Raw genomic sequence first — 12,954 nt, forward strand, 5'->3', positions numbered from 1 at the left:
GAAGTATAATTCAAAATCCTTAGGGGTACTTAGGCAACTCTTTTGCTGGGGAAAATTAACAGATACAATAGAATAACATTTAAGTGTTAGGAAATCAAAATAAACATGGTCACCTTCTAAACACACATATGCACTTTTTTTTTCTTTTGGTTTTCTTGACCTCATTGCTGTTAATAATTTCTTAACCAGTCATCCATTGCTTTTCTTTCCTCCAAAGATAATAAGATGGTTTGACTGATTGCCACTAACTTTATAGAGCCTGAAGGAGCAGTGTATGTGTTGCCACACTCCGACAGTAATTGTCTGCAGTGATATTCTTGTGTGCGACAGTTCGCTTTAGTGTGACTTTGACTGAAGCTCTCAGATGAAAAGCCAATTGATTGAGATGGCCCCAATTAGTCTCTGTGATTAATTGGGCGCGATTGGATACTGTCCCTAGTATCCATTATTATCTATTATTGACAGGCTAATTAGTTGCTGTGGTGACCACTAAAACACAGTTGATTGTGTGCGACAGTCAAATGACCCCATAGCAGCCAATTAAGCAAACCTTTTATGTGTGGGTATGTGTTCTAAGTGTGTGTTTGGCCAAATGTAGCTGGAAGGGGCTGTTTTCAGTAAGTGCTACAAATAGCTCGATCAAGCACAGTTTCGGCTCCTTTGTTGAGTAAATATATTAGAGTACTAATGAACAAAATAGGGATAATTGGTTGTGGGATATTTGATAAACAAATTTAGGCAAAACATTGTGGCAATTATGGATTTATCAGATTGATTATCCTCCATTATCCTCTGAACCCTTATGTTTTTGACTTTGAGTTATTCTCCTTGTCTCTTCAAAATCCCCCCTTAAAATGTATGTTGTTGTCAAATTAGTGTTAAATATGACATATTGACGTAAAGATATCTGCAGCAGCTGCACAGCTGATTATGTCACTTTACAAAACATCCGGCATCTTAAGAAAATAGTTATTGCAAAATAATTTAAGATGTAGAAAGTTTTTTTTATGTAAGTCCAAAATCATAAAGCTGCTTTAATACTGAAATAGAAAAACATAATAGAATACTTTCTGCGCACTCATAGATAATGACACAACAGTTGCAGTCTTTCTCAAAACAATTTATATGTGTGAGCTCAAGGTTTATAGAAAGTATATGAAACTGTAAAAGGATTTGAGACTGCACATATAAATTTTAATTAGGCACATGATTAAGCTTTTTCTTTCTTTCATCAACATCCTCATAAAAATTTAATTGATTTGATATTAAAAATGAATGCATAGTACAAGAAAATGTGCCAGCACTGGAAGTTAAATAAAGTGAAAGCGTCTCTAATAACATACCAAAGACACAGCTTAATGCAAACAAAGATGCTGTGGCATTTTCAATAAAAATAAATAAATCAAAGAATTAATTATGCAGTAAAGTAATGTTTAATTAGCCATAGCTGCTTTGTATTTGATTAATGTATTTTCGATTAGATCTCTTCTGCTGTTTTTTTTTTTCCCTCCTCATATGCCTCAAACTGTGCATATTGCTTAAAAATGTATTTTCTGTTAACCTTCCCCTGTGCTCCTGTGTTTCTGCTTTGTGTAGTTCCCCCTCAGGAGCCCAAAGTCACCTGTCGGTCCAACACCTACCCTAAAGGTTTCTACTGCAGCTGGCACCTGATGCATCCTACGTACATACCCTCCAACTTTGAAGTGGATGTTCAGTAAGTCTAATTAATTTTCATTCACTTTTTTACAAATATGTAATATATAGAATATCAAAAATATATCGGAAATTGTATATTGTTCTGGTTATTTTACATAGGATCCAGCAAAATGTTGTTTATAGGATGTCAGATTCTAGAGCACCAACTGGATTCTTGTGTCATGAATACCACAACATTATTCTGCTAAACATTTAACTAGGACAAGAAAGACTGGTTAACAATACTATTATTATTATTATTATTATTATTATTATTATTATTATTATTATTATTATTATTATTATTATTATTATTATTATTATTATTATTATTATTATTATTATTGTTATTATTATTATTAAATCAAAAGAAACATTAGCAGTAAATGTGATAGTAAAATTATGTGGTTTTGGATCCAAAAGCGTGACATGCAACCACTAAGGTGATGCTTTCTCAGCTCTGCGTTCTCCCAAGCTGTCTGTTTGTAATCCAAAGCAGGACTTTAACTGTCACTCGTAACTCTGATGCTAGGCGCTGGCATCTGGCTTTTATCTGCAGTAAATGAAGTGTTCCATTATGATTCACTGTTGACTCAGTGATCTTGAAGGAATGTAGATCTGCTTACTTCAAATGTGTGGGAGGTTTAACAGGCTTCAGCCTGCAGGCAAATGTCAAAGTGAAGATGCATATGCAGAGCAGTAAATAAGAACGTTCATTAAGAGAAAAAAGTACAAAGCAAAGGCAAAGGATTGAGATCTGTGGCACATTTCTTGTCCTGCTTTGTCATATGGCTTTGAGCTGACAATGTTCATTTTAGCTGATTTAGATTTTTCTTCAGAAACTATAATTGACAGCATTCATGTTTATTTTCCATTCTACCTGGCTTTTTAAATGAGACCCAGAAGTGACATCACATTGTGTGTGAAGTCGAGCAGTCGCTATAAATCAGTGGTTCTCTAGAATCTAAATGATTATGTAGCATCTTATTTTACTGCATAGTTAGAATAATGGGGTTACAGTGACCCATTGGCAATTCAGTCCTTTTTTTTATTTCATACATTTGCAGTTCTAGTCATGCCATAATGACATTTCTATGTTCTGAAGGACATTTCACATCGACCGAGCATCAGATCTATTATGCTTTAAGGAAATGTGGTTAAATGACTCCAACAACTATGTTATTTTCTTTTTATTTGGTTCATAAATTGTAAGAGTAAATGGGCCCAAACATGATTCAGAATCAAGATAACAATGAATAATGTGAAAAACATGTATGGACACTGAAGTTTAGTATCAAATATTTAACCTACACACATGACACATAGTAAAAGTTGCAACTGTTTGCAGTTTATTAGGACCTCTGAGACCTTCTTCTCCTCTGGTCAGAGCCAACTGTACTTTATTTATTTGACAATATGTCCCTTTATTGTTTGAATACCGAAAATATTAATTGTTAGTTCTTTGTTGTAATAATAATGGGTAGCACCATAACGTTAGCAACTTGCAAGTGTCAGGTGTGGCATTATTCCCACAACTAATTGAACACACTGCAATTGAAGTGTAAGTGGGTGTGTCCTTTGGCCTCATGGAACCTTGGATTGGCTCTGCAATTTTAACAACAAAAAATGATGTTTTTTTTTTATTTTTATTTATTTATTTCTATATAATTTTGTGGTCAAAGGTTGGTAGAGTTTAAGAATTGGAAAAATATTTGATATTTAGGGTTTTGGTCTAATTAAAATTCCACTAACTCTGGTCAACTGCTGATTTCTCAGCATATATCCATAAATAAGAAATAAGCACTATGGTATCAACAGTCTCATGTAAATTAAATTATAACTTTGTCAAAAACTTATCTTCACATGCAACCTTCACCTCCCTCATTCACCTCCCCCTTACCTTATCATTCAATTTTCCTCCTCAGACACAACCAGCACTCACTCTATGTGCAGAAAGATCCAGTCCACAAGAATCGCTGTCATGTACAGTTCCCAGAGGTCTTCTCCAGCAGTCCATACAAAGTTAATGTGACAGCGGTAAACGCCTTAGGGAAAGCCTCCTCTACCCTATCCTTTGAGGAGTCCGCTATAGGTAAGATGGATGTTTTCTCCTGTTTCACATTTAGTGTGCGTTCCATGCAGCTAGAGTTTTCCTCTGCTTCTAAACCAGTTGTGTCTAAAGGTGACTAAAGCACAAGCTTGGCAGGAAATTAATCACACTATTTTAGCACTCCAGGGCTTTGGGTGTCACTTATATTTTTTGATGAAGTTTTGTTGAAAATTAATTGCTTTAATTTGGGTTCTGCGCTTAAGGGGTTTAGAGGAAACTGACATTTTTAAATCACTCCCCCAGTCTGCAGTAGATTTTTTTTTTTGTTTTATTGAAGTTCTACAACAGCTTAGTTCAGGGACAGACCCAGCATCTTTGTTCTATTGCTGACAGGTTTCTGGCAAATGAATAAAAGAAAAATAAAGTGTGTCGAAGCGACCCTTTGAGGATGCCAACACTCAAAACATAATAATGCAGTCGTTTGACCACACATAACTGATTTTCTGACACTTCCAGTTCCCTTTGGAGTTTTGTTGCACATACAGCAATTGTTGGTGCTAGAGAGGCAAAGGGAATTGAAAATGCACTCTGCAAATAAATGCCAAACAACTTCAGGAGAATGCTGGATTTTTTTTTTTTTTATTCCGTCTGAGGAGCCAATCACCTGATGTTCTCCCATGTGATTACTGACAACACCAGATAATAAAGCATCACAGTTTCAGCCGTGTGTGCTCTCTTAAATTGATTTAATTTAAATTAATCGCAAATCAATATTCTGTTACTATGCCAGCATATTTTATAAACCTAAGCGTCAGTTCTTACATTGAATTATTTTTCACATCTTCTTTAGAGAAGTGCAGATTTGATGGGGAGGAATTTGTCCTGAACATAACAAAATAACCGGAGTAATAGAATTCATCAGCAACTTTAAAGGGAAAAGCAGTGAAGGGGAGAAATTCGTTTTAAGGGAGGACTAGGAGGAAACTGTGATAGATAATGATAAATGCTATGAGCAGTCCTCCCCCTGTTGCACTGCCAGCGTGGCACCGTCTTGCATGACACATGAACACACACAAAGGCAGCAACAGGGCCCTAAGATTGTGTAACGTGTGTTGGTTTAAAACATTTGGTATTTTAAAAGATAAAGTTTGAGTTTTTTCTGTGTGGGTGGGTGTGTATACAACTAACCGAATGAAGGAGTGACATGCTCTGCCAACCCCCAGACCCGGGACTCATGAAAATGCTAATGGTATCCGGATTAGCGCCTTGGCTAAGGAAACATCCCTTTTGGAGATATCAAAATACCCCACCACTCCTTTTCATTCCATCTGCTTTCACTTTCCCTGTTGTATGCACTTTTTGGAACGTCACATTCATTTTCTACTCCCCTCCGCCCCTGATCTTCCTCTTTTGTTTGCTCTCTGTCTTTCATCAAGAGCCAAATCATGTACATTACAATGAGAAGGAAAACAAGGTGGTGCTTTTCTTTTTTTGTTTTTCTCAAGCCTTTTGAAATGAATGTTTGTGTGTTTTTTTTTTTCTGGTTAAATGTGATCTTAAAACATCAGCAGGTTATCATTCATCTCTTTAAAACATAAAATGCAGTGCAGTTGCATTCATTGTATTATTAAGAAAAAAAGTTTACACTTTTTGTTTTGGGGATGTAAAAATAAGTTGAATGTATGTTGAACAATTAGAAGAAAAAAGATGTCGGATGAAAACAGAAATGAAAAAGTTGTAAAAACCTGGTTTCCCTAAAAAAAAAAAGAATAGCAAATATTAGAAAGGGAGCAGAAGTTTTGCTTTGCAGCATTACAAGTTTTGAAAGCAGAGAGATGAAATCCTGCTTTCAAATTGCAAATGTTAACTTTTGATTTATGGCAGTGAATTTGCCCGTGTCCTTCTTTTTCCATACTAAATACTTTTCAGACCATCTTAGACTGAAAGTTATGTCTTCTATGCACAATATATACAGTACAACTGCAAATGGATAGAAAGGTGAGGGTGTAACTTTATTTACTGAAACCAGTAAATCGAAGATCACAGAAAAAGCAAACAGGATACACAATAGAGTTATACAGATATATATTAAAACACATTAATCTTGATAATCATACAAAAATTTAACAAATGTGTGCATTCTTGCACTAGCATCTGACACAACCTGTGAAAGTGATTGCTAAAAAATAGGTAACTGTCCCAGCCAAGACAGGTACTCAGCATTATTAAAGTAATAAATGAAATTCTACCAGTGAATTAGACAGAGATAAATATCAGGACACCCCAACGGAAAGGGAATAAAATAATCAGTTGACAACCACAGAGCCAACAGCATCTGAGGATTAGAGCTTATTTGTGCAGAAGTGTGAACTGGAATTCCTTCCAACCAGCGAGCATGATTGGCCAACAGTCACTAGAAAATCCCAATTGCAGCTAAAAAAAAAAGCTCCATGCAGTTAATGACTAAAAAGGTTTGTCACTCGAAGACTTTGAACTGCATCTTTTTGCTAAATGAATAAACGACTTGTGTTATGCAGAAGTCTTGTGAAGTTTTGCAAACTTGCCAAAAATCATTCTTGTATAATTGGTTTTAGTCTAAAACCATAAAATCCACTATTTTTAGTAAGACTCAAAAGACTGCCATTTTTAAATTAATTTACTTTCTACAATAACTGTTTTCCTTTTGTTTCACCTAACACAATAAAAATGTTTGGTGACAAAAAACAAGTTAAAGGTCAATAGCAACCTTTTGTTATTCCCTCCACTTTCTGCGCTAAATATTTTGCACATATATAAAATGTGTTTTTTGAAAAGACCTTTTCCTCTTTCACTAAACTAAAATGCTGTCGCTCTTTACTTCATCTGCACTTCATTCGTGCTTTACCAAGAGTCTTTCTTTGCTATTCTAACTTTAATTCTGGCGTTCATTTTCAGGGACAACGAGGCAGATCGTAAATAAATAAAGCAATTTTATGCTTCCCTGTGCACTTCTCAATTCTGAGTGGGAGGAAAATGTTCCTCAACTGTCCCTGTTCATCCAACCAGAGTTGGATAAAATTAGATGAGAGGAGATGTGTGTGTCCATGCATGTGCTTGGTGTTGATTCAGTCACAACCTTTAATGCTTAAAGAATCCCCAGACTAGTTAGCTAATATTATGTCTGTAGGTTCTATATAATGTATCAAAAAGTGACCTTAATGTAAATGAATGAAAAGGCGTAAAAGCTACAAATGCTCTTGTAAACCAACTGTTATTCAGAGGAGAGTTTACAAGACAACCTCCATTCATAACCTTCTTGCATAATGCTGGCTGGATATGCATCATATTTGGCAGGATTGGTCAAGCTCATTTTAATTGGCTTTCTGGCACAAACTCAGCTTTTAAACATACTCAACAAATATTTACAAAAAGGGAAAATGAGCAGTGGAAAGGATTGGAGTTAATTGCTCAAAATTACACTTAGGGGAAGCTGGTGTGAAGGATTCAAGGGGAGCATTTTAAGAGCACTGGTCAAACAAGTATGGGGCTGACTAAATGCAGGATAGAATACTAAAAATGAAATACTATTTACCAGTGTTTTAACTTTACCTTAAAGAGGTAGGTGATTGAACTTTGTGCACAACTGGATATTCCCAATAGGATGATAATTTTTACTGGTTCTGACGATACATAAATATGTAAAGCAGATTAACTTTCAATTTCAGAAATGGCCTTCCCAACATTCTGGCCTCCTGGTTTTGAAAATACTGTGGACAATACTTAAAAGTCATGTACATACCAAAAAAAAAGACAAAGAATTCCTAAGAGTTGTGTCAGTAAAACTTCAGGTCAAAATAATGATGGAATCTTGCATGAATTTGATCAGGGTTGCAACTTCTCAATCAAAGTGTTTGTAATCATTTGAGCATTCGCTTGTATCTTTGACATTAGCAAATACCTGCATTACATGAAAACGTCTGAATTTTTTGTTAAAAAGTGAAAATAATACAACTAAATTTTAAATGTCTTTTCTGAGACTATGTAAACCTCCCACTGGAACTGTACATTTGGAAAAGATAAATCTGTCTAATTTGCTGTAAGTCAGAATAATTACTGTTTGAGAAACTTTCTTTTGTTCCTTAAACTAGACGGCTATGCTTTAATCAATTTTAATAGTTTCTATGCTATCATTTACTCAATTTAATTTGGTGCGCACTGCATGTAGGACGGTTTTGACACTAGAAAACAGCTTGGCTGGATTTGTCTGGGTGTGATTAGGTGTGCTACATTTTCACAGGACTAGTTTCAATAGAGTCAGCAACATATGCTTTTTTTTTCTATTCCATTTCCTTTTATGAAGTGATTTTTGAAATATTTCATGGGAAACCAAAGCACGCTGATTTGCTTCATCTTTATTGTTTGTCAAAGTACTGCGTGAGAATCCATCATCTGATGCATCAGTGTCCAGATTTTCTGAAAGCCTTTTTATTAGTTGCTATAATGGTGTAAAAAAAATAAAAATAAAATGTGGAGGAATACTGTTCTCAGATGCTTCACTCTTGTAAAAGTAAGTGCGTAAAGAATTAGCTTTTAGAGAAATATCTTTGTTCCGCTTCAACAGAACATTAAAACTTTTTCTATAATGAAGAGAGCTTTTCTTTTGTTTCCTTTCTTCTATTCTCAGATAATGTATGTCACACATAGCTCTCAGATTTTTATCACAGCACACATTTCAAGGCATCTCATTAACGAACGACAGAGGGCTGGCATGACAGGATAATAGCAATGAAAGTAAAGTCTATAAAGCCAAATCTACATATGCACAAATAGATCTGCACTCATGTTTTCATCCATGTTTTACTTGTGATGATTTTAGCTACAAAGCAGTAAAGTATATGTCAAAACACTGTTCTGAGAATGTTATCTGTCACACCACTTGAACTCTGTAAGTCAGTGTGCAGTAAGTTTTAACCCCATATTGATGTTGTTTTGCACTAAAAAGTAATTTCAAGTTAATGTTATACATATTGTAAAATGAATGGAAGTTAAAATGTTAGAATAAAACCAGTCTGCAGTCAAATGTTCTCTTCTTCATTTGACACAGAGAAAATGTAAATTAAACATATTAATTTGCATGTTTTTTACAGACATGCATGTTTTATGCAGAGAAAACTAAATCTAAAAACCCCAATACCAGAATGTTTCTTCTCACTTGACAAACTTTATCCTCACAAATAGTTACAGTAAATGTTTGAAACCTCCCTGAGCTTCCTGTCCTCACTCACCCAATCATTGTTTCCCTGAATTAATAATTATTACTGAATAATGTTTACTATCTCCCTTTTCTCTGATGCTGAGTGCTAATTAGCTGCCAGCCATTCATGCAATGATTTCAAATTTAAAAGATCTCTGTGTAAGTTGTTCAACTGTATTCCACGAGACACAGCAAATCCACACTGCATGTCATCATGCCTATTTTTGATGGGTGCAGCCTAGAACAGACTGTTTTGTTGACATTTTTTGAATTATTTATCTACTTTGTCTGTTTTGCCTTCCTGTCCGCTGCTATTTTGAATTTGTTGGTGTGCTTCTTGTTTGTTTGCCATTCTGTGTGCATGGTGGTATGCATTTCACACAAATGGCTTTAATGCATGAGTATTTTATCAGACATTCAGATTATAATTGTGGCTATCATTTCCCATTGTGATGTGTGTGTAGTTGTGCGTTTACTTGAGCAAAGGGTTTCATGTAGCTGAAGATGCAGGCCAGTGGGCTCCCTAATGAGAGTGATATAACAACGACCAGGACATTCAATATAGTCTGAAACGCTCCAAATTGAATTGTCTCAATCTCATTCAGGGCTTTCATAGTGAACAGTTAGTAAGAAGCATTTTTTTTTTTACATACATTCTCATCAGGTCTGATGGCTTTTTATATTTACCTTGCAACACTTCTTCCAAACATTCAAATTAGTTTCATCGTTCTGACTTGAGTTCCTATAGCATAAACACCTTTGTAGTAGTCTAAATTGTTATACTTGTAACATAGAACAGAAATAAACTTCTAAAACCAGTGCATAAGAAATTGGAAATTATTTAAAAACATTAACTTGGGATCATCTATTACACACAACCATCCTTTCTGATTTTCAATGACATTTTTTCTCATTACTTTGTTTCCAACCTCATGTCAGTCTAAAATATATCAGCGTTGTGAGGGAATAATTTTATATATCAGCTACGCAGTGATATTTAAGAACTATACTGTTAAACATTGAAAGATGGAACCTTCATCGCTGACTGACTGCTATGTCTTTTTAACTGACTGGTTTTATCCACCTTTTGCAGTAAAACCGGACCCCCCAGAGCGCGTGACGGCATCCCCGATCCGTTTAAACCCTCGAAGGCTGGAGGTGTCCTGGCACAGCCCCGCCACATGGCCCGACATAGACACGTTTCCTCTTAAGTACTTCCTTCGATATCGACCACTCATTCATGACAAGTGGCAGCATGTGAGTACTACTGTATGTGTGTGCTTTAACATTTTATTACATTGTTACAGCGTTGTTTTTGAGTTAGGATTTAGGTTTGGGACTGAGGTGTTAATTGTTCTTATGGTCGCTAAGAGTTAGGTTTAGGGGAAGAGTCAGGATAAAAATAAATTGCATTGAAGTTTATGGTTTTAATGTGACAGGAAGTAAAAAGCATTGTATCCTTAGACTTCCATGGCAACCAGCTCTATATTTCTATGTACAGTTGTGGTCAAAAGTGTACATACACTTGTAAAAAATCATAATGTTATGGCTGTCTTGAGTTTCCAATAAGTTCTACAACTCTTATTTTTCTGTGATAGAGTGATCGGAACACATACATGTTTGTCACAAAAAACAGTCATAAAGTTTGGTTCTTTCATAAATTTATTATGGGTCTGCTGAAAATGTCACCAAATCTGCTGGGTCAAAAATATACATACAGCAACAAAATATGTCAATTTTGGTGATGTAGCGAGTTGTGTCAATCAAATTAGCTTCATGTCATGGCCTCTTCACTTCTTCTAAGTGATTCTGATTGACTACAGCTGTTGACTTCTCATGAGCCCATTTAAATAGGGCTCATTTGACCCAGTGATTAGACTCAGCTACAAAAGCTACAATGGGAAAGTCAAAGGAACTCAGTGTGGATCTGAAAAAGCGAATTATTGACTTGAACAAGTCAAGGAAGTCACTTGGAGCCATTTCAAAGCAGCTACAGGTCCCAAGAGCAACTGTGCAGACAATTATACGCAAGTATAAAGTGCATGGAACAGTTGTGTCACTGCCACGATCAGGAAGAAAACGCAAGCTATCACATGCTGCCGAGAGGAGATTGGTCAGGATGGTCAAGAGTCAACCAAGAATCACCAAGAAGCAGGTCTGCAAGGATTTGGAAGCTGATGGAACACAGGTGTCAGTCTCCACAGTCAAGCGTGTTTTACATCGCCATGGACTGAGAGGCTGCCGCAAGAAAGAAGCCCTTGCTCCAGAAAAGGCACCTTAAGACTCGGCTGAAGTTTGCTGCTGATCACATGGACAAAGATAAAACCTTCTGGAGGAAAGTTCTCTGGTCAGACGAAACAAAAATTGAGCTGTTTGGCCACAACACCCAGCAATATGTTTGGAGGAGAAAAGGTGAGGCCTTTAATCCCAGGAACACCATGCCTACTGTCAAGCATGGTGGTGGTAGTATTATGCTCTGGGGATGTTTTGCTGCCAGTGGAACTGGTTCTTTGCAGAAAGTAAATGGGATAATGAAGAAGGAGGATTACCTCCAAATTCTGCAGGAAAACTTAAAACCATCAGCCCGAAGGTTGGGTCTTGGGCGCAGTTGGGTGTTCCAACAAGACAATGACCCAAAACACACATCAAAAGTGGTAAAGGAATGGCTAAACCAGGCTAGAATTAAGGTTTTAGAATGGCCTTCCCATAGTCCTGACTTAAACCCCATTGAGAACATGTGGACAGTGCTAAAGAAACAGGTTCATGCAAGAAAACCATCACATTTAGCTGAACTGCACCAATTCTGTCAAGAAGAGTGGTCAAACATTCGACCTGAAGCTTGCCAGGACCTTGTGGATGGCTACCAAAAGCGCCTAGTTGCCGTGAAAATGGCCAAGGGACATGTAACCAAATACTAATGTTGCTGTATGTATATTTTTGACCCAGCAGATTTGGTGACATTTTCAGCAGACCCATAATAAATTTATGAAAGAACCAAACTTTATGACTGTTTTTTGTGACAAACATGTATGTGTTCCGATCACTCTATCACAGAAAAATAAGAGTTGTAGAACTTATTGAAGACTCAAGACAGCCATAACATTATGATTTTTTACAAGTGTATGTACACTTTTGACCACAACTGTATGTTCAGAAATCATGCTCAAAGTTAATTAAACCAAGACTTTTTTTTTTTAAAGAAAACAATTTTCCAAAGAAATGCCTCTGAGAAAAATTTTAGTAAAATGACTTCAATTGTGGCTGTTGGTTTGATTCCTGGAAACACAGGGATCATTTCTCAGCTGCTTTGGTGTATGTTACTCTATTTGAGTAATTTTTTGTGGGCTCACTTCCCTAAGGGCTCCTTATAGCAAAAACATATGTGTCCACTATAGAATTCCAGGGATGAAAGCTCTTTCCACCAAGGTCGAACCTTGTAGTGTTATTATGGTGCATGTCAATGGTTTTCTAAGGTGTAGTTCCAAGATCTAAGGTTACAAACTCAAATGAAATCATATATGCAGGAATTGTAGACCATTTATACATCCTAGTAATCCATACACATGTCCTTTAACACCTTTAATTTGCGTCTCTTTCAGTATTGCTGCTGTTGTCATTTTATTTTATTATTTAGAGGTTGCTTGTCACTGCAGTTGATTTGTTTCAGTTTCAAATTTGAAGTTCATGAAATAGATGGCCTCACTTAGCATTGTTGTCCCTCCTATCAAAGATCAACAATAGAAGTAAATGTATTTGAAATATGTTTTCTTTGAGGTGATGCTGCAGCCATGAACCAGAAAAGGTTTTCACCTCAGGGACAACAATTGATTTAGTTTCTAAAGAAATTGATCAAGCTTAAGATTGTTTTTTATATGTGACTTTTGGTTTTCTTTATACAGCTATATTCATTTTATTTTTTTCATCACTGTCACTAGAAACTCTGAATTGCAGCTAAAATGGGCTCCATGCAGTTATT

The 12,954-nt window shown here is 36.0% G+C and overlaps 1 protein-coding gene across 9 annotated transcripts in view; it reads left to right on the plus strand.

Moving 5' to 3' along the window:
- cntfr (ciliary neurotrophic factor receptor) overlaps positions 1-12,954 on the plus strand; it is a 358,007-nt gene that overhangs the window by 314,631 nt on the left and 30,422 nt on the right. For all 9 annotated transcript variants that reach the window (XM_044096391.1, XM_044096393.1, XM_044096394.1 and 6 more), the window contains 3 exons: positions 1,597-1,714; positions 3,621-3,787; positions 10,072-10,235. In XM_044096391.1, coding sequence (XP_043952326.1) covers positions 1,597-1,714; positions 3,621-3,787; positions 10,072-10,235 — 449 coding nt within the window. The remainder of the gene's footprint in view (positions 1-1,596; positions 1,715-3,620; positions 3,788-10,071; positions 10,236-12,954) is intronic.

This window comes from Gambusia affinis, linkage group LG17 (assembly GCF_019740435.1).
Source record: "Gambusia affinis linkage group LG17, SWU_Gaff_1.0, whole genome shotgun sequence".
Classification (NCBI taxonomy): Eukaryota; Metazoa; Chordata; class Actinopteri; order Cyprinodontiformes; family Poeciliidae; genus Gambusia; species Gambusia affinis.